Raw genomic sequence first — 22,776 nt, forward strand, 5'->3', positions numbered from 1 at the left:
ACAAAATGTAAACACATGCAGTGGATTTATTTTTTCATTTTCTCTCACCAAAGAAAAAAAGAAGAAAAACCTGACCCCATATGTTTGAATTTAAAAATGCAGAGATAGCTCAAATGACATACCTTTTGCCTTTATTATATACAATTACCTCTTCACACAATATGAACGCCAATCTTTTTTTTTTAAATCAGACTTTTGTAAGCATTTTCCTTCAAGAGAGAGAGACACAATAAGCGTTCACTGACTGCCTCCCTCTGTGAATACAGCGTATTCTGTGTCTAAAACTTAAATATACTGTACTCTCAATTCCAGTCTCATATTATTTGGTATAAACAGAAGGCACAGACTAAGCAAAGGCACCATACTAAAACAGGTATTTTACCCATTTGTGTATCTGATTTTCCATTTGTTCTTTTCTAGCCCACTCAATCAGTCAAATTAATCAATCAATCACATCCATTAACAACTGCTGCTGTCTTTACTGGTTAGATATTTCATTTCTGAGCATGCCTGTACTTCGTAAATAAAACAACGTGTACATGTAGAAGCAAAACATTTGCAGCAAAACATTCGCAGCAGTGCATCTCACTTCTTTTATATTATCGATCTCAAGCGCTCCCAGACGCCGTAAACATTCCAGGCTCAGTCCAGACGTGGGGAAGCCTACAAATTTGTAGAATTTTAGGGAAAAACATGATAGTTGCTAAGGAAAAAGAATCACAGTGTAAAGCAGACATCCCTTTTTTCATATCTAATTGCTGTCCAACTGTCTTCATCATTCTAAAGCCAGAAAAAAACAAATGTTGAGGATGACTTATTTTCACTTCTGCCACCTAAAGAGAGGCAAAAATTGTCTAATGTTTCTACTTTTAAGTTACATAGGTAGGTTAGGAAGTTAGGAAGTAAACAGCGTTACTAATCTTGAAAACGTTTTTTAGTAGAGTTCATAAAATGAGTGTCTTTGTGTCATTTCCCCAGTAATAGAACTTCTGCTCCATTGATTTGCCGGTCCAGATTTGCCAGAGAGACTGAGGGGAAATGACACAAAGTTAAAAAACCTAAAAGATTCGGGGCTTTTGAGAAAACATTCGGGACTGGAGCCCCAGAAGCCACACCTCACCCCGCTCCGCCCCTGCATCCCGCCACCGGCAGGGGAGGAAGTTAACACATAACACATCCTCCTATCATAGGAACACTCCTGAGGATAGGCTCTACTGCAGTTTGGTCAGGCTGACATTGTTTCAGTCTTTTCTGAGGTTTTTGGAGTTAATGATTTAGGTAAGCATCTGTGTTTACGGCGCCCGCGATATCTTTGTTTTCATTGAAAGTTCAGCTGAGCTCAACACCTCCAGCCTGAGTTTAGACACGTACAGGAAGACAGGAAGTTCAGAAGTTGAGATGGCACTGCACCGTACTGTTTAATTCTAAATTCTCCTCGATCGAGATTTCTCTAAATACTTCTATGTAAGTCACCAAAAGTCTCTAAAACTAAGAGTTTTTCACAGCCTCAGCTGACAAAACTGCTGCGCCTCCAAAGCGCTATAGAGCTCCCACCGCTGGGTGTTTTTTCAGAAGAGCGCCTAGTATGTGCAATTAATCGAAATTTAACCGTGATTATGATTTCGGCTCCCAATGATCACAAAAAACAGAATAATCGAGAAAAACAATTATTTAGCTCATTACGTTTCGCAAGTAAACTCTTATTTTCTCTTGTGTTCTGAATGAAATAATAAAGTTTAAATAGGAAAGGTATTAAGGCAAATTTCACAGTTGTATGTTTTTTACTGTTGATTTATTGAACTTTTTCCACAGTTTTTTAAGTTCAATAATTGCAACATCTTTCCAGAAGGAAACGAGTAATCGTGTTCAATTATCGTGATTTCAATATTGACCGAAATAATCGTGATTATATTTTTTCCCATAATCGCTCAGCCCTAGCGCCTAGCATTTTCAGCTGGGGAAAAATGCTTTGGCAGACAGACGGTCTGATGAAAGTAACACCAGCAATTCTCTCACTAAGGAGAATTTGGTCCTACAAGAGCATATCGACGAACCAACCGACCTGGAGACATGCACTTACACCATAGGTACTTAACACTGTTTAAATCATCATAACATTTTCAAAAATAGTTTGTAGCCAGTTAGCACATATTGTTAACTTTTCGAATCAGTCGTGCAAATTTCAAACCAGCAAATGTTCATATTTCTGCTCCTCGCTTCTTATACGTCACAACCAGCTCTGCTACGTCTGAGACATATTATAACAGGTTTGACTTTTAACTCTCTCCAACTGGTGACTTAAAGCTTTAGTGCGTAACTTTTTGATATTAATGAACATCCGTTACATTCAAGCCATTGCCAAATGAGTTGATACAAAGCTAATTAAGACTATCAGCTCCACACAACTCTCTCTGTGTTTCTCAGTATGGCTGAATGTTCAGAAAATGGTGTCGTCTGGCAACTTTTGCACGCAGAAAATCGAGCGAAGATAATGACCTCTTCTGAAGAGTCCATGTATATATATATATAAGGGCTGTCAATCGATTAAAAAAATAATCTAATTAATTACATACTCTTTGATTAATTAATCTAAATTAATCGCATACATAATTTTTGCCCGGTGCCTTAACCGATACTTTTTAAGAAAGTTAAAAAAAAGAAAAAAAAAAAAGGGTACTAAACAACAGTCGGCAACATTAAAGAACGGCTTGTTTATTGCTAAGGCCATATGGTCAAAATTAAATGATTTAATAATAATGTAATAACTATAACCATAACTTATTTCACTAGTAAATTGCTGTTGAATGAGAAAAACAACTACCAGATGGGAAAAGGGCCTTTAACAACAACTTTGAATGCACCACAAGCCTGTAGGTTACCAGTTTCATTGAATTGTCTGTGGTTTTCCGACAACGGCAGCTGCACATTGTTACATACCGGTGTTGAATCCTCTACGGTAAAATACAGTCAAACTTTACACCGTTTAGCGTTAGCTGTCAGCATTGTAACCGTGTTTAATCCAGCTACTAGCTAGCAGTAGGCTAACGTTAGCTGCTGTTGAGTGTAGTCTAGTGTTAACTAGCGTCACGTGCAGCGATGTTTCTGTTGCCTGTAACGTCTGTTTCAGAGCATCAGAGAGAAGCGCAGACATATCAGTGGCACCGAAATGAGGCGCCGAAATCCGCGTTGCTATTCGGTCTGGTAGATACAGGTCGTGAAGGCACCTGTGCCGTATTAGCACCGGATTTCGTAAATGTTCCAATCAATGATCCAGGCAGCGCATTCTCGTATCCCTCCTTCATTTTACAGTTGAATAATGGCTAGAACGGCTCCGGGTCAAAGTTCAATATGGAATGGATTAATCTGCGTTATTTTTTTTAACGCGTTATTTTTTCTCAGATTAATTAATCGAAATGAACGCGTTATTTTGACACAATATACTATTTGAATGCTGAAATTACTATTCAAAGCTGTCAGAGTTAGCTTTGACTTCATATATTACCTTCTAACAGCTGTCTTCTCAGTAACGTGACAATCTGCAAGAAACAGGTTGCTTTTAAATCACTAAAATAGTAGTGGCAGCACCGTTTGGCTTAGTTATCAATGCTGTTAGCATTGTGGTTAACACTATTGTTACTTAGTCTATGGCAAATCGTTTCGGCTGTGCTTTCTAACATGATGTTGTTGTGCTAACCGAGCAATGTTAGCCTTTACAACACGTGTCAATACACCTGTTAGATAATGTTACATTACAGAGTTCTCTGTTGATTTGTGTTTGTCGCTGTGTGCTCGTGGTGGAAAATAACGTAAACAGAGAGCGTTGTGCCAGAAATGCAATGCGCCGTGACGTAGATCCCCTTCAAGGCCAGGCTGATGTTGGAAGTCCCTCTAGTGGACAGTACGTGTAACAACAACCACATGCTTATAGTGCATAAGCCTGAGTAGTGTAGTACATATTAATAACAGGCTGCATATGAGCATTAAATATTAGAATATTATGCAAATATTAAAAAAAATAACAACAAATTAAATTTGAATGGTATTATAGAGGAAGACTGACAGCTCTAGTTACAAGCAACTGTGTGCAGGGGGGTTGGGAACTACGGAAGGCTTGTATCATGTGGATGCGCCGGCAGTTATACACCTGGACTGCAAACTCTTGAGCGCTCCTCATTGTCTCAAAAGAAGAAGTAGTACATGAGGAAGCAGAGGAACAGGAAAGCCAGGATCCAGTTGACTGAGTGGATGTAGACGATGACCAGGCCGATGTCGAAGAGCCAGCCGCGCATGTCGGTGAAGTCCAAAGCATTCAGCGTGAAACCTCCGTGGACAAAGTGCCAGCGTCTCCTCGCCGCCGCTGCCTGTCTCGGCTCTCCTGAAGTTAGACAGGCAAACATTATCATCTGGTTTCATAAGTGATTCAACACAATTTCTCTTTATGCTGGTTTGGATTTTTGTGTTTGGTAATTTATTGAAACATCTGGATTTATCTGTAGTGAGCAATTTCAATTTCATTCCTGAAACAAAGGAAACTGTGTAGGGGGGGGGGGGGGGGTATTTTTTGATGTCTTGTTTAAAAAATAGAAGGGCTGGCACTATCATAACGGTCAAAAAGTCCAATTCCATTTCATTTTCTTTAATAGTTATGATATTTAATGATCTAATATCAGGAAATACCTAAACAAGATTTTTCATTTTGGCAGTAATTCTGCATTTAAAGCAAAAATGAAACAAATAGAAAATTACATTTCAGTTTCATTAAAGGCAGGGTTGGTGTATATATATATATATATATATATATATATATATATTGTTTGAAATGGTCTTTACACCCCGACAGCAATAAATAACCGATAGGCTCTAAAAAGGAGTGAAAAAGATCTGTCATCTGTAACTGCTGTAATCTTGTAAAAACGCCCACCAATCACTGCCTCGCGGTCCGCTTGGAAAGAACCAATGAAATGCCTCCTTGCCCCTCTGTGCGTACTCTATCCCTCCCATGTAGCCTGAGCTCAATGCGCGTCGTTGTCGCCGCCAGAGTAACTGCAAGTCTACTGGAGAATGGAGGAAAAAAAGTTGCCACTGCTGCGGTTACATGCAACTGCCCGCCCTGCTAAAAAGGAAAAGAGAAGAAAGACTGAATCTCTGCTCTGAAACAGCGACATAGCGGCGCTCGTGCCCGTCTGTGTGTGTCGGAGCCCCGAGGGCAGGGGCAGGGGTTAGACAGAGCCCCGAGGAGATGCTACTTTCAAAATCTTGCTCGCTTTTCAACATTACCAACCCTGCCTTTAAATGATTTCCTGTTAATACTGGCATCTCCATAAATTATGAGGCTAAATTACTTTGTTCATTGAAGAATGCCATAATTCGTTGAATTTATTGATGCCAGGGTAACATTTTACTTGAAGGTATCTACATAAGAGTGACATGACACTGTCATGAACACATGACACTGTCAGACTATAACTCTAACCCTAACCCTAAGTTGTCATGACAAAAAACGAAGAAGCGTTATGTCATAAATGTTTATGACTTGTTTATAATGTTTATTAGGGGTGTGCAAAAAAATCGAAAAAAAAATCTCTACCGATTCAAAATCGATTCATAGAACTCCAAAAATCGATTCATATTTTTTTTTTATTGTATGTCTACTGCAATCACATGGGAAAAGTAACTACATTTACATACTGTGACTCGTTTTTTTGAATCGACAATCGTTTTTGAATCGTAAATCGATTTTGAATCGAATCTTGAGCCTAAAAATCTATATTGAATCGTGACGTTTTCTGAATCGTGCACCCCTAATGTTTATGACACGTTCTTGACAGTGTCATGTCACTCTTATGTAGATACCTTCAAGTAAAGCGTAACCGATGCTAGTAGTAGTGTAGGACATTTGTAGTGTTGCATGGAAAATTTATAACACCATATTCCAAACCAGTAAGTCATAGTACTGGTGTTTTCATGTTTGTAAAGCCGTTTGTAGGACTGAATTGTCAACTGCTGTAATGATAAAGGTTATTATTGGCACTAAATTGTAGGGCAAAGCAATACAAATTTTGCTTTCTTACTAAATGACGTCATAGCACAACGTGAAGCAAGGGTGAAAATGAGGTCAGTCATACAGAGAGACATTTTTCTCATTACATTTCTCATTACATTTAGGGGTAAACTGAACAATGTCTTTGCAGAAAAAGCATTTTGGTTACTCGGGATAATAAGTTGGGGATAAATAAAGATTATACTGGAACTACTTTCTGGGAAAAAAAAGAAGAGAAAAAAAGAATATGCTGATATACAACTATTACAAACACTTTCTCACCCCAGAAGGTACGGAAGCGCTTGCGACAGCTGGGCAGAGGCCATTTTGCACACAAAGCACTCTGGAAGTTCTGCTTGCGGGCGTAGTACACCTTCGGGAAGAAGGTCTTAGCGGTTTCGTTGAGCTCTGAAGTGGAATGAGAACAGTGCCTACAGTCAATCAGGCCATTATTCCTTATTACTGTGCCGTATAGTTCATTTCTATCAAGGCTGGGCTGCGACTAACGATTCATGTGATAAATATGTTGCTTTTTTTGTATCCATCCAGTGTATCCCCTTATCCTGTGCAGGGTGGCAGAGGACTGCAGCCTATTCCAGAACACATACTGTAGGGAAACCCGGACAGGTCACCAGTCTACCCAGCCAGAAAACTAGTCACACTTAAGTGATTTATGCTTCTGCGTTAAATCTACTCGTACGTAGGTACGTGGAGGCACGGACCATACGCCGTAGGCTGATGTGCACCTCACGAAAAATTTAACTACAAGTCGCTCGCCACGGCTTGGTAGCATTGCATTTCCCTCCTACTCATTTCCTGGTTCTCCTTCTCCATAGACAACATGAAATTAAGGAGAGGGTTAACTTCTCCTGCTACTACTTTCCCACAGTGGTCAGAAAGCACCACTAAGACTCTAGAGTTGGTACTCGCTCCAAAGCAAATCGCCGTCACTCTCTCACTCGCTCTACCGCACACTCCCCACACACACACACACATACATATATCGCAATCAACTCTTGCATTCACCACGCAGTTCAAAGTACGTATTACAGCTACGGTAGCCTTCACGCTTCAAAAAGCTGGTCTCTTGCTCTTTTCAATATCCTTTATCTTTTCTGGGCGAAGAAGAAGACTCCTGTTCCTGAAATTTGGATTTTGAATACGTGTGGTCCTCCATGTTTTCCTTCTTCAAACTTGCCCGGGGCCGGGAAGCTACGATACCCATTAGCAGCATTAGCAGCATCTGTGAGTTTATCATGTGACAGCGAAAACATGAAAGGCGGAGCAGTATATCCTGTATGTCCCTTACCAGCCAATGTATTTCAAGATGGCGCATGAATATGGAGCGTCTACCCCAGTTCATGCAAATGCAAATGTAAAATTTCAAGCCAAAAAGAATACTTGGAATTGATGGTGGTGGTAAATATTCATGGAAAAAGGACAAGTTTGTGAACGGGCATCGCAGATTTTGATAATGAATAACTAACTAACACACTGGAACTTTAAAGAGATCGACGCACACACCAGTGCACATTGGCGCACAAGTATAAACTTCAGGCCACTTACGTAGGCTACGGCGAAAGCTCTGCGTGGAGCCTCCGCAGGACCTTAAAGCACCCTTTACATCCACACCTACAGGCAACTCAGAGTGTCCAGCATGTTTTTGGACTGTGTTGGGGGTACACAGCATCTGAAGAAAACCCACGCAGATATGGGAAGAACCACTAATCATTTAGTCTATAAAATGTCAGATAACTGTGGAAAAATACACAAGGTGACGTCTTCAAATTGCTTGTTTTGTCTAAATACCCAAAGATATTCAATTCACAATCATATAAAACAGAGAAGAACAGCAAAACCTCACATTGGAGAAGCCAGAAAATGTTTTTTTTTTTTTTTGGATTATAACAATACAATCATCGTTTATTAATTTTCTGGTTATTTACTAATCAATTAACAGTGGTAGCAGATAGGAAAAGGACAGGATGTCCAGAATTCTGGCGCAGGAGTCCTGGAGGAAGCTCACCGTGGTGCGGGTTGGTGTGTGAGATGAGGGCGCGGCAGAGAGGGCAGGGTGCGTTTGTCGGTCGGTTCTTGGCGATTGTGCGGAGACACGGCTCGCAGAAGACGTGACCGCAGGGCTGACAGCTGTACGGGCTGAAGTAAACCTCCAGACACACAGCGCAGGTAAGGCCCTCTCTGTGCTCCTCCTCCTCCTCATTGTCCATCTGTGAACCGCTCACACTCTCAGCCTGGACGGACACAGACACGGACACAGACAGACATGGACACAGACACACACACACACACACACACACCCCAACTGCTGCAATAAACACATCGCGAAAGGCTGCACCATATCACGAAAGACACAGAGATGTTTTGTGTTAGTTGAAAAAACATTCCAGTAGAAAACTGCACTGCAAATGTAACTGTCGTTCTTTTTCAGTGCTGCCTTTTAGAGTCGATGTTCAATTTGTTCAATTAAAGAATGTTGGAAATCATTTCCTGTCATTTGTTTTAAATTAAACAAGCAGTTTCTTGTATTTTTGCAGAATACTGAAAGCAGCCGAAATGCAGAACTGAGTACACTTTATTTATAAGCAAGTAATATATGGTTATCGCGATATTCAACAACGTTATGGCATATTTCCCTCATATCGTGCAGCCCTAGTAGCCTGGTCCTATCAGACTCTGGTACAGTCTGGCCACTCTCCATTGACAAGTGTTAACTTCCTTGAAGGCGGGTACTCTGTTGAAGTTTAAAACTATTGGATCTGCCCAGAGCCACTCTGGATCTGCCATAACCAATCGCTAACGTTTGGTCGTGACGTCGGCTCAGCATCGCTAGCGTTAGCCTTAGCCAACTCCTTCACCACTAACGGAGCGAGCTGGAAAATCAAACTTTTCCCGAACCCAGTGGGGAGGAGGGCCACAACATCATGGCCACCAACACAACTCAGCAAAGATTGTTCTTGCTCGGGCTTTAACTTCTGGATATTCGGCAGCGTTGCCACAACGGACCAAATGGCTTCGCTCACATCTTTCTCCGCCGCCATCACAGAACTACAACTCTAGCGCACGGCCTCAACGTCATCGTGAGCGGAAGTACATAAGAGGGCGGAGCCAGGCTACAGCCCTAGTTGGTAGTATGTGTCAACGCAAACTTCCAAGACCACACTGTAAAACTAGGCAAGATTCGGTTAATGAATTACCTGTTTCTCACCTAAAATGTGTTCAGAAACATATTTTAGAGCACTGTTTGGCTGAAATATGATAGTCTGTGAACAGTAAGTGGGCGACATACTGTTCCCTGTATTGAAAGGACAGCGGTTGAAAAAACTGACGAAACTGTAAATCAGCGCTGATCAAATATTAACCAAGATTGGGTTAATGCTAAAATGTTTTCAGTAACATATTTCAGCTTAACGTTTAACTGTTATACGAGATTGTTTGTTACCAGCTGGCAGCCATTCTGTGTCAACATGGACAACATTACGTCACCCACCACCCACGTTGGTGGAAAGAATAAATATTCTACTTAAGTAAACGTACAATTACTTTGATGAACTTTTACTTAAAGGTACACTGTGTAGTGTTTTAAGTATTTGATTAGCTAAAATCAATGTCTTCATTCATAAATATGTCTTCATTGGTATAAAATGACCTCTGCCAATGATCTGACTATATCCTCGTAAGCGAAGGGTTTCTTATCTGTATTAACATCAGACGGGCAAGTCCAAGGAGGTTTCCATGTCGTTCCGCCATTTTGAAAAACTCTAATGGCTGAGAGGGACATGAAGCACCAGTCTACCTGTCTAGCTAATCCACAACGCGTTTTTGTTCAGAGCCAGCGTCATGTGACTGAAACCAGCTGAAAACGGAGAAGAAGCTCAGTGAGAGGCGCTTGTCACTGCTCCGGCAAATCTGAAATCCTGCACTGCACTTTAGATCATAATGGAGGATCATACTTATGCCGAGCCACAGGAGAAGGAATCCTCGTCGCCAAAAAAGCGAAAATTGGAAGACATGTTGTCATAGCTTCTTGGTACATAACGGCTACCGTAGATGCAACACGCATTTGAAAAAGCAAGGCGCTAGAGAGCACTATTCGTTTGAATGCAAAATACAATTTCACCGCTAGATGGGAGAAATTCCTACACAGCGTACCTTTAAGTACAAGTGAAATTACCGGTATAAAACTCGACTCAAGTAAAAGTAAAATGTAGCTAATTTAAAATATACTCAGAGTAAAAGTTACTTAGTTACATTTAACAGCCGAGGGAGACATACTTTTTTATATTTATACTTATTTAATATCTTATTCATATTTTTTATACTCATTTATCTTTTGCGATTTGATAAAGGTACAACACCGCTTTCGATAAAAAAAAAAAAAAAAACGCTACCTTTTTTTAATTTAATTTTTTTTACTCGGTAACGAATGCGATTTAAAATGTAGCAAAGTACAATACTTCAAACCAAACATACTTCAGTAAAGGTAAAAAGTACAGACTTTAAAAACTACTTTAATGAGTAAAAGTACACAAACAAACTCAATTACAGTAACGTGAGTAAATGGAATGTGTTACTTTCTACCTCTGCCCACTACAGTTTTATGAAAAGACCCTCTTTACTGCGGTAAAATACTTCTGTAAAGGATTTGTAAAAAAAAAAAAACATACATAATATAATAAGTAAGTTATTACATTTTAAACAGATAGGCTAAGATGCAGCGTAAAGGCTACCGTAGCTGTAATATGTACTTAGAACCGCTTGGCGCGAGATAGTTGATTGCGATATATGATCTCAACGCTAGATGGGAGAAATTCCTACACATTGGACCTTTAAAACTGGGCTTTTTTATTTGATGAGTCTGTAAAAGGGATTACGTTTTTTGTTCAGTGGAAGTCACTTTGAATTAATCCCACAGTGTCAGTGTGAATAACTGCCCTCTCACCTGCTCCAGCTGGCTGAGCAGCCATCGCTCTCTCCTCCTCTGTTTCCTCCGGAGACTCTTCAGGCGGTTCTTCTCTCTCTTGCTCAGTCTGTTTGAGGCTGGGGAGGCCGTGAGGGCTTCAGGCTGAGAAGGTAAGACATATTACACACACATCAAGAGTCCTGATCCCCGACACTAGGGCTGCTGGATTATGGAAAAAATAAAAAACATTGAAATCATGATTATTTAACGCAAGTACCATTGAGCAAACACACACATATTAAAAACTATGGTGTTTGCTGTTGGAAAGAGCACTCCTGACCAGACCGGTCAAGACCACAACTGCAGGGATATCGCTAAATTGCTTGTGCATTGTCGGATTTATGCCTATGTGTTAAAACTTGCAAATGCAACCAATAACTTGACCTATATCAAATTTGAAATTTGTTACCGTAAACCGCCCTCTCTCCCTGCCCCAAGAAAGTGAATGCGGGAGACAGGAGACGAAGAACTGGCTGTCTGGCACTGGTCTGGTCTGGACTCGGTCTCAAACCCTCAAACCCTGGTCTTGGTAATGACTTGGTCTTGGTTTAGGTGGTCTCGACTACAACACTGGCCCTAATCGGTGCAATCATTCATTTCAACGCCCCAAGTAAATCCCAGCGACATACCGACACTTCCGGGTCCTGCTCGGCTGCACTGTCCGAGACGGACCTCCCTCTGTGGAACAGCCGGGCCGAAGCAGACACTTCCTGGTGGACAGCCGTGGTCTCTGGGGAGGACTCCACCTCCTCCGCCGTCCGCAGCGGCTGTCCGCCCAGACGTGACCGCCGTGTCCTTCCAGAAACAAACCGACGGCCGGCGACTGAGGCGTCGCCGTCGGTGTCAAACCGCTGACTTGTGAGATGCGGGACGGCTGGCCGCGTAGACCCATGTGTCCCTGTCCTTGTACTCTCGACGACAGACTTGACTGCAGGGCTTACGGGGCAAAAACACGCCCCGACGGCAGAATCATCTTCCAAACTGCAGCGTCTCCTATGAGAGATGCAGTACAGAGGACTGAAAGAGAACGACGGGGGGTTTTCACTGTCGGTCGGGGAGTTGGAGGCCTCCGCGGGGCTGATGTGGGACATGACAGCGGCACAGTTGAGCTGCACGCCGTCCAGCGCGGTCCTGTTAAACACAGACCTCTGATCTCTGCTCTGAGGGCCGTCCGTCAGCGTACCAGGCCGCTCTTTCTCGGGCCTCGTCCTCCTCGGCTGGACGATGAGGACGTAGTGTTTGTGGTCGCGATCCACGCGGCTTTTGTTGAGGTGGACGGTGGCGTCTCGGCCGCAGGGACACTCGCTGCGGTTAATGAAGTTAAAGCCGCCCAAACGAGCGCCGCAGTTCTGGCACTTCAGTTTTCCTACAGTCCACTGGGCCTTTAGACAGAAACCAGATACACAAAAAAAATCTTGAATCTTTAAATCAATGTTTTTTTGAAAATGAAATCATGCCACTTTCTACTTCTATTCCGCTACATCTCAGAGAGAAATATTGTACTTTTTACTCCACTACATTCATCTTTAAGTTACTAGTTCCTTTACACCTTAGGATTTTTGCACCCAAAATCCTGTAGTTTATAAAATACGTTTTCAGTGCTGTAGTCTACGTATACCCACTAACAAAGCTCCAGAATTTCCATATACCCACTTAAAAATGCCCAATGACACGTAACAACATACTTTCCATTATATTTTTGATATGTTTTGAATTGTCGTCTGTGTTTTCCTTCGCATAGGCTAAATAAAAAAGGTATTTCCACCGTAAGTTGGTGCAAATAGTCAATCAGATTGCAGGAAATGAAGTCTGTGACGCTAAATATTTCCCTGGGGGAGGACACCCAGACCCCCCACTTTGATGCGTCCAGTCTGATCCATATATTTATATAGTACAGTACGCTAAAATACATTAGACTACACCACTGAATGTTTTATTAGAAATTATACCCAACCATACACAGGCCTACAAGTCCAGCTGAAATGATTAGAAGATTAAACACAGAACTGTTTGGATTTTTCGATGATAGTACTTCTATTTTGCAAAAAAAGCTTTAATAACTTTTTAAAATTTTGTTTTAATAATATTGTTTTTTAACTGTTTAACTGATTTTAAGTTTTAGTCGGTCTAAAATCTTATTGTCAGTTAATAACAGCCATCATTAACATCCCTATGAAGAATATAATTCACAGGGAAACATCATAATTATTAGAGATGCTCCGATACCGATACTGGTATCGGTATCTGCTCCGATACTGCCTAAAACGCTGGTATCGGTATCGGGAAGTACTGGAGTTAATGTACCGATCCGATACCACGTAATAAAGCCCTAAAGAAAATCTACGTTAAAGTAGTTTATTTATGTTCTTTTTCCGTTATAACTGACTGTCAAACTGCATAATAAAAGAAAGTTCTGTGGCAGGAGTTTAACCTGAGCCAGACTGACAACAAAGATAGAAATCATATCACATCCATACAGGAATAGTAGTATACAGTTGTTAAAATATAGTCAAATATATGACACACTGGTATCGGATTGGTACTCGGTATCAGCCGATACGCAAGTTCAGGTATCGGTATCGGGAAGCAAAAAATGGTATCGGGCCATCTCTAATAATTATACTTGAGCCGCGCGTGTCACGCAGGCAGTGCGCAGGCTCTAACCTGTTAACATGGGAGCCGAAATAAAAAACGGACACGCCATGACGCAGCTGACACGCTCACGCCACGCAGCCAGTGTGTAGGAGCCCTTAGCAGTACCTGGTGAACTGAGGCGAGGATCCACTCTGGCAGCGTGTCCACATCAACGTGCCAAATACTGCAAGGAGCAGCTGAGCTTTCATCTGTGGCCTCAACCTGCTCCCACATAAAGGACACACAATCAGCGAGAACAGCTCCCATCAGCCCGGTTTCTCTGACGCTGATAGCCAGCCATCTTTTTTTTATGACTGAAACACAAGCTGTTATCTTTGCGCTTTCCCAACCGCGATGTCCCCAAACAATGGTTACTGATTAATCATGTAGTCTATACAATTCAAGATAATAGTGAAAAAATGGTCACCGCAACTTAGAAGCAACTTTAGACCCAAATTGCTAAACACATCAGTAACACAACATTTTCACCAACCATCGATAAACGAGTGGAGTCTACGATGCCTTTCCGACACCTCCTGCAGCGGAGCATGGTTCTCTCTCTTCAGGTTGTCTTAGTTTCCGGTCCAGCTGTTGACGATGAGGATGTTGACAGTCAAGACACAAAACTGAAAAACACACCTGAACTAACACTCTCGGGAAACAATTTTCGGAATGTACCTCAACTTCCGCTCTCTGTGTGTTGCTGTTCTCAAATATCCCTTCGCTTCAGGAAACAACAACAACCTTAAAGCTAGCAAGCTACACGCTGATAATGGCAAGTTTGGATTAAAATTTGGACCGTGTGACAAGGCTCGGTTCTTTTGGAGAATGATTATAAAGATTTACAAAGAATATTTTTACAGCATTTACTCTCTAACTGGGACATTTTGGGACCGACTGGTGGGATTGCTATGGACTAAGTTAGTACACATGGTGTTACACTGGTAAGAGCAAATTAGGTTTAACCAGACCTTCCTCCACAGCGCTGCGGAGGAGGGTCTGGCTAGTCCACACAGCATTCTGGGATGGGAGAAAAACGTGCTCTGGTTTATTGGCATTTCTTTAAACCAATCACAATCGTCTTGGGCAGTGCTAACTGTGCCTCTGCAAAATAGCCTCTGGAAGGAACTTGTTTTGGTGGAACGTGTGTACGTTCAAAAGCTGTTTTAGTCGTGCAACAGAAAACTCAGATTGGACAGATAGTCTAGCTAGCTGTCTGGATTTACCCTGCAGAGATCTGAGGAGCAGTTAACCATAGTCCTCAGAAATCCACCGGAGTTTAGAACACCAACGCAAAGAAAGCGGAAGGTAACGGACATCCGGCATAAAAAGAGGGGCATCCAGCGGAATTTATGGCGGCACCTGAACAATCCTGGAGGTGGAATGTCGTCGATATAGACTAACGTTTCGCTGACATGTCTTTCTGACAGCCAGTAGGGGATTCCAAAGCAGATAGCTCCAGTGGGTCAGAGCTTCAATTTTGGGCTCTGATTTGGGCAAAGGCCTTTTTTTGTATGAGGTTTAATCAAACACTGTCTAGTTGAAAATATCACATTGGATATGTTCAAGTAATCATATTTATGGGCAGCAAAAAGCTAGAGCTAGCCGCAAACCAAGAGGCCTTAATTAACATAACCACATGCCGCTTCCCACATAGTCCTGTCAGTAGGGGTGTAACGGTATGCAAAAATCACGGTTCGGTACGTACCTCGGTTTTAAAGTCACGGTTCGGTTCATTTTCGGTACAGTAAGGGAAAGAAATGCAAACATTAAACTGAAGGTTGTTTATTACTATACACTTTTTTTTAACAATTTGTTTACACTTTTTTAAACACTTTTTAATAAAATATAATAAATAATATATATTTAAAATAAAAAAGAATAAGAAATAAAATACTGCTGCAAAGTTCTCCACTAAATAAAATACTCTCAGTCTCAAACCACTATCACGTAATAAAATATAATGAAAAATATAAATAAATAACTATGGATTACAGTGTAGCATTATCAATCCCAGCTTGTAGGCCTGCTCATATTAAAAATATATATATAACTTTTCCAAAGTGTCAAGTGCAGAATCAACAGTTTCAGTTCACACTCGCGTGATGCCTTTTCAAGTGCGTTAACAAGTTTGAAGTGTTGCCAGAAACATACCCGATCATTCCTGAGCAACGTCGGCACACTGCTTTCGTCTTATCGACTAGTCTTTGTCCGTTGACGTATTTCACTGGGAAACCAAAGTGTTCCCAAACAGGAGACCTTAATGATATGGGTGGCTCTTCAAGCTCCGGCTTGTCCGTACTGTCTATGGGCTTGTCTGCATCGGACATCCGGCCGAAAAGAGTGACATCCGGTGCAATTTCCAGCGGCACCGGAGAAATCCCAGAAGTGAAACGTCATGGACATTTAACCATGTATCCAGCTAATTTAAATAGCTAGTGTTACTGTATTGTGTGAGCAGTTAACTTCATTTAATATTGAAAGTGGCGTTTTCTTTTGAAAGGTGCAAATGGTCCACCAAAACAAGTTCCTACTAGGGCTGGGCGATATGGAGAAAAATCAGATATCGCGATATTCTTGTCCTAACACGCCGATGTCGATATTGTAGCGATATTCTAGGGTTGACAATTGGTGCTTTAACAAAAATATCTTCACAATGAGATTCAAGATAAATAATCTTCAGTAATGTAGATATTAGGGCTGTGTATTGGCAAGAATCTGGCGATACGATACGTATCATGATACATGGGTCACGATTCAATATATTGCAGTATATTTCGATACTGTGCCTAAGGCGATATATTGGGATTTTTTATATTTATATTTATATAAGTATAATGATTTTCATAAAAGTCAAAGAAGTTTACTTTAGGTAAACAATTCAGTACACAGAAACTCAAACTGCCAGTTTGGGATTGTGGTTCACAGGTTCTTAGTGAGCACATTTTGATATGCTAAAGTAGGCCAAAGTTCAGCCATAGCTACATTGTTAGCTTCTAGCAAAAAGTCAGGCACTGCTAGGCACTGTTAGGCAAGGACACTAGTGGTGCGTCTCAGCATAGCCATCTAGCGGTAGGGGGTTTAAACACAACATAAAACATGAACAACTGTCTTACATGAATACTTTTGAACGTAAAAAAAAAAAAAATCGATATTGCCTTTTTGAAAATGTATACAGTATTGCAAAATAAAATATCGCGATACTCGTGTATCGATTTTTTCTTACACCCCTAGGTGATATAATGACTAAGTGGGTAAAGGTAAAAATAATAGAACAGCTAGAACAGTCTGGTACGTTCAGAAAATGACATTTTACTGTAATGCAGCCTTTAAAACCAGGAAAAGACACAACTTAAGCCATTAACGATATTACGATATCCAAAATCTAAGACGATATCTAGTCTCATATCACGATATCAATATAATATTGATATATTGCCCAGCTCTAGTTCCTACCCGAGACCATTTAGCAGCCGTCGCTGCGTCCGGAGCTTAGCGCCGACAGGACGATTGTGATTGGTTTAAAGAAATGCAACAAAAAAAAAAAAAACAGAGCGTTTTTCCTCTTATCCTAGAATGTAGAGTATGTGTAGTGAAGCCAGACCTTACTCCACAGCGCTGTGGAGATAGATCTGGCAATGCGAGACTACATACAGGGTAACCTGATGCTGCACCCTGTAGGACTACATTCATGTGGATGTGACTATTTTTAGAGGAAACATCTTTAGAATTCAGAGAGGAAAATCTTGTTAGGCAAATGCAAATACATGAGATACACTCTATTAGCAACACAATGCTCTAAAGCCTGTTGAGCCTCCGATATCAGGCTATGAAGTGATAATAACTTAACGTTAATAGTTAACGTTATAGTGTGTATTCAGGTGTTGACAGGATGTCCCGTCTCTCTACAGTGGTCGAACAACAACAACGTGTGTTAGCATATACGTTAAGTTACAGCACATAGCTAGCAATCCCGGTGGCAGAGTAAAAACAATGTTTTGCTAACTTGGTTATAGCTCTGTTAACCACCACAACAGACTCTCTTGTGGCGTTTTCAGCGATAAATAACATAACGTTACTTAAGAAAATGACACTGAGCGTGTGAATATTTTTATTATGCATTCTCGCCTACCTGACAGCTGGGACGACTTTTTGAGTTGTGGTAACGAAGAAATCCTGTGCTCCAAAACAAGAAAGTTAAGCAGCCTTTACGCTTTAAGCACAGCTGTGACGTCATAAAAACTGGTACTCTACGGAAAGTCTAATAGACCAAAAATAACACCAATACGACAAAATACATTTTGTGTCATTTTTGCCACTCTCTTTTACTTTTGTATGCAATTTTTTCTAATATATGTGGTTAAACATTAGGTAATGTATTACTGTTTATTTGCGTAATCGAGAAACTGTAATGATTAACCAGAAAAATAATGGGATTTGTATTAGTACAATTGTGTATTACTCTTAAGAAGAATCCCTAATTCTCACACTTTTTCTGTGAATAAAACAAATTCATGCATGTAGATAGAAGCATCCATATTTTACTAATACATGCATTGTTCTATACTATATATATATATATATATATATATATATATATATATATATATATATATATATATATATATATATATATACTTATTCACTCGTGTTGCTCCTTTTTTTAATAATGAAAAACTTCTTTTCTTTTTTTATTGTTTTTTTTTTTAAATTGTTTTTATCATTGTTGGTCTGCCATGTTATAATTTTATGGTTAAGCACTTTGTAACTTTGTTTTGAAAAGTGCTATATAAATAAAGTTATTATTGTTATTATTATTATTATTATTATTATTATTATTATTATTATTATTATTATTATTATTGTCGAAAGATAAAAAATAAAAATAAAAATAGAAAAGTCACAGCATTCATCTGTGATTCACCTGCGTGGCAACCTTTCTTTTAACATCATTTTAATGTTCTATCACAAGTGAAGCCTATTATGTTTGCATACTGCATACTGTAATGTCTGTATTTTATTTTTTTTTTTTCACAATGTTAGTGCCACTCAAATAACTCAAAATAACAAAGTATGTCGTAACTGTTATGACAGCGGAGCGCCGCCAGGTGGCGGTGTGACGCCTGTCGGCCGCAGGGCGCTGACCATGGTGCTGAATAGACTCTAGTAGAGAGTAGCGCCTCCCTACTTTCCACTGTCATTAGGGTCATACAAATATGATTATGAACAATAGGCATATATTAACTGGTAACACGGTCAACTTAAAGCATTTCCTTTTCTTTTTAACTGTGGTATGTTTTAACTTCATAAACAATACTATCACTTCTGTACGTCGGGGAAAGAGTCAATTCCGCAAAAGTTTCTACTTTAAATTCATTTGTTATTACAATAATTATCATTATTATTAAAGCAAATGCAAGTTTGTTAACGGTGTGGTTTAATTTCTCCTTAGAATAGACACACAGTGTCGGTGTACTGTAAGTAATTGAGTAAAGATTTGTATGGCACCTTTCACAGATGAAAATCACAAAGTGCTGAACAATAACATGAAATACAATAAATAAAAGACATAAGAATGCAAAGGAAAAACATAGATAGGCCTACATAAAATCAGACAGCATTAAAAACCCTCGCCTAACTAAAATCCTATGAAATACACTTAGTTACTATGGGCAGTACATTTACACACAAAGTGCAGTACACACAAAAATTCCTGTTTGAGTTTAACTCATGCATTCTGATACAGTCAACCCAAATACTCATCGTAATGATGTTCAGTATTTATTTATTTTTAACGCAAGAATACCTTTATATAACTGTTAAGTTTACAAGGCCCGTGCATTCTTTTTTGGAGTGTCTTTAACTGTTTTTTTAAAAAGAATCAACGGAATTCAAAGAAGGTAAAGAGAGGGGCAGTGCATTCCACAGCCTGGGTGTCCGGAACAGAATTTTAAATGGATTTTAAAATGAATTGGTAAAGCCGCCTACACATGACTGGCGGCAAAACCGCTTTGCACCGGTCGTTCCATTGATTTCCTGTGGGGAGAGCGGTGCCGCCCAACTAAGCGCTGCGGTACCCCTGGCGTCGCGCACCGCTCGGATTTGCCGCTTTGCGCTGCGCTCAAAGTTGAAATCATTTCAACTTTTGACCTAGTTGCCGCTGACCTTTCGAAAAGCGCAACCAATGAGATAGCAGCTGTCGTTACCTGGCAACGAGAAATAGCTTCCTTGCCGCCCTCGATGACGAATACCTGCGATGCGCTTTTGCTCTCTGCGCTCTGCTCTGCGCCCTACCGAGCGGTGCGCATAGAGCAAATCGTTTATCATATTCAGGCGGCTTTAAGCCTTGATACAGAGTTCTGAACAGCCTGTAGACTGTAAAGCTCTCTCTTGTTCATGCAAGTAAAAAGAGTGTTAGCGAAATAAAAGCATTGGATGATCATTTCCAATTCGCAGTTCAGTTCGCTGACATCAATAAAAAACGAGACTCAAAAAGTGTCACATGACACAAAGGAAAATTTCTCTAAAACTTATTTTCTCACCGAAATGGCAAAATCCACTTGTTTCAAGAAAGTTCAACTAAGAAAAAAAAAAAAAAAAACATGCAAATTGATTTGACTTGCAGCAAGTCGAGCAAAAAAAAAAAAAATAACCAAAAGGAACACATGGAAGCTTGTATAGACTATGTGTCTATTTAATAACTCCCACATCCTCACTACCTCAGCTGCCGACTGAACAGCCACAAACAGCCACATTGTTACATCCTCACGGACACATGACGCATTTTCCATCACTGGTATAAAAGCGCAGCATCATTCTCAGTCAGCAGCCGACACTCGCAGTTCACACTCTCTCTGCTGCACGACACGGTCCAGCAGTCCGCTATGCGCTCTCCAAGGTGCGACGGTGTGATGCCCACCGGGCTCTCCATAAAGTAACGGAAGCTCTCCGAAAACACTGGACAACAATGGAGGGCACAAACAACACGACAGCCTGGTCTCAGTTTGAAAACTCCTCCAACAAAACACCCAAACCTGAAGACGAGGAGGTGAAGCTGAGTTACCAAGTGCTCACATCCTTTCTGCTCGGCGCGCTCATTCTGTGCGCAATATTTGGAAACGCGTGCGTGGTTGCGGCCATCGCCTTGGAGCGGTCTCTCCAGAATGTGGCCAACTACCTGATCGGTTCTCTGGCTGTCACGGACCTGATGGTGTCGGTGCTGGTGCTGCCCATGGCGGCGCTTTACCAGGTGTTAAACCGCTGGACTCTCGGGCAGATCCCGTGCGACATCTTCATCTCTCTGGATGTGCTGTGCTGCACCTCGTCCATCCTGCACCTGTGCGCCATCGCTCTGGACAGATACTGGGCGATAACGGAGCCCATAGAGTACATGAAGAAGAGGACGCCGAGGAGAGCCGCCGTCCTCATCAGCGTCACCTGGCTGGTCGGGTTCTCCATCTCGGTGCCGCCGATGTTGATCATGCGCTCTCAGCCCGGCAGCATGGCAGAGGACAGGGCCAACCCCAAGCAGTGTAAGATCAGGCAAGACCCCTGGTACACTATATACTCTACTTTCGGGGCTTTTTACATCCCGCTGACGCTAATGCTTGTTTTATACGGACGGATATTCAAAGCCGCCAGGTTTCGGATCAGGAGGACTGTGCGTAAAACGGAGAAAAAGAAAGTGTCCGACTCTTGCCTGGCATTGTCCCCCGCGCCGTTCCACAAAAAGACTCCCGGAGACGCGCAGGGCAAGAGCTGGAAAAGGAGCGTGGAGCCCCGGCCGCTGGCGAGCGTCAACGGCGCGGTGAAACACGCGGAGGACGGCGAGTCCCTGGAGATCATCGAAGTGCACAGCAGCACCAGAGGCAACCTGCCGCTGCCCAACACCCCCAGCGCAGTGCCGCTGTTCGAGAGCAGGCACGAGAAGGCGACGGAAGCGAAGAGGAAGATCGCGATGGCCCGGGAGCGCAAAACGGTGAAGACCCTGGGCATCATCATGGGGACCTTCATTCTCTGCTGGCTGCCCTTCTTCATCGTCGCCCTGGTCATGCCTTTCTGCCAGGAGTCGTGCTACATGCCCCGCTGGCTGGAGGATGTCATTAACTGGCTGGGCTACTCCAACTCTTTACTCAACCCCATCATTTACGCGTACTTCAACAAAGACTTTCAGAGCGCGTTCAAGAAAATAATCAAGTGTCATTTCTGCAGACCGTGACGGGCCATCAGCCCCTACAAAAAACCAACAACCCAACAGCCTTTAAAAAAGCGGCACAAAGAGATTGTTCTGAAAACAGAATGATGCTATAAAACTGAAAACTGATTCTACTGTTCCATCTGATCATCGCCGTCGTTATCAGTGTGAAACATCCCCACAGATGTCTGTAGCCTATGCATAGATAAAGCTGTGATCGTCTTTGATTGATGCTTCCATGTTCCTCATCCTGTTCTGTAATGTTCAATAAAGAAGTCCTTTTTTTTCACAGTTTTTTCAGAAGTCCTGATTTTGAAATGTATGTAGCCTACAGATTTTAAATTCTGCAAATGATATGGTTTCTAAAGAAATATATAAAATGAGGGGGGAGTGAAAATGTATGTCCTGTGGCTGACTTCAACATACAATCAGCAGAAAATGAAATGATAAGAATTTTGATAAATGTATTATTATTATTCATTATTATTATTAAATAATAAAGGTAATCCCATTGAGACACAGGGTCTCATTCTCAAGAGTGACCTGTTTGGGACAATACAACAACAATCAGTTACAGACAGACAGATACATTTACCAATAGTATAGGCAATTTTTATATATATATATATTTTGGGCATTTTAGGCCTTTATTTTTTTTATAGGACAGCTGAAAACATGAAAGGGGAGAGAGAGGGGGAATGACATGCAGCAAAGGGCCGCAGGACAGAGTCGAACCCGTGGCCGCTGCGTCGAGGGGTAAACCTCTATATATGGGCACCCGCTCTAACAGGTGAGCTACCCAGGCGCCTGTACAGATGATATTTAAATGAAAGTGCCAAGTACAAGAAGACTTAAAACACTAAAATACTAAAAAAGAACAAGTTTCCAAAGATGCTTTTTTCCTTTGCCCTTAAAATGAGTTTAAAA

General features: G+C 41.3%; 2 protein-coding genes across 4 annotated transcripts; one reads left to right on the plus strand and one right to left on the minus strand.

The window, feature by feature from the left end:
• Positions 1–1,141: 1,141 nt before the first annotated feature.
• rnf180 (ring finger protein 180) lies at positions 1,142–17,894 on the minus strand. Of its 3 annotated transcripts, XM_035991604.1 has the most exons (10): positions 17,788–17,894; positions 14,149–14,243; positions 13,782–13,877; positions 11,651–12,403; positions 11,001–11,123; positions 8,067–8,292; positions 6,323–6,448; positions 4,158–4,375; positions 1,942–1,954; positions 1,142–1,580 (listed from the first exon to the last, which is right to left on the minus strand). In XM_035991604.1, the coding sequence occupies exons 2-8, from the start codon at positions 14,203–14,205 to the stop codon at positions 4,179–4,181; spliced, it is 1,578 nt and encodes a 525-aa protein (XP_035847497.1). In that variant the 5' UTR covers positions 14,206–14,243; positions 17,788–17,894; the 3' UTR covers positions 1,142–1,580; positions 1,942–1,954; positions 4,158–4,178. The 3 variants fall into 3 exon arrangements, with proteins under 3 accessions (XP_035847497.1, XP_031133430.1, XP_031133429.1); XM_031277569.2 differs by lacking the exons at positions 1,142–1,580; positions 1,942–1,954 and having other exon boundaries at positions 4,041–4,375; XM_031277570.2 differs by lacking the exons at positions 1,142–1,580; positions 1,942–1,954; positions 13,782–13,877 and having other exon boundaries at positions 4,039–4,375.
• Positions 17,895–20,329: 2,435 nt separating this feature from the next.
• htr1ab (5-hydroxytryptamine (serotonin) receptor 1A b) lies at positions 20,330–22,134 on the plus strand. The gene has a single exon (XM_031277571.2). It carries the CDS (start codon positions 20,623–20,625, stop codon positions 21,871–21,873), a length of 1,251 nt encoding a protein of 416 aa, XP_031133431.1. The 5' UTR covers positions 20,330–20,622; the 3' UTR covers positions 21,874–22,134.
• The last annotated feature ends 642 nt before the right edge of the window (positions 22,135–22,776 follow it).

The sequence above is a fragment of the Sander lucioperca genome, chromosome 14 (assembly GCF_008315115.2).
Source record: "Sander lucioperca isolate FBNREF2018 chromosome 14, SLUC_FBN_1.2, whole genome shotgun sequence".
NCBI classification, from domain to species: Eukaryota; Metazoa; Chordata; class Actinopteri; order Perciformes; family Percidae; genus Sander; species Sander lucioperca.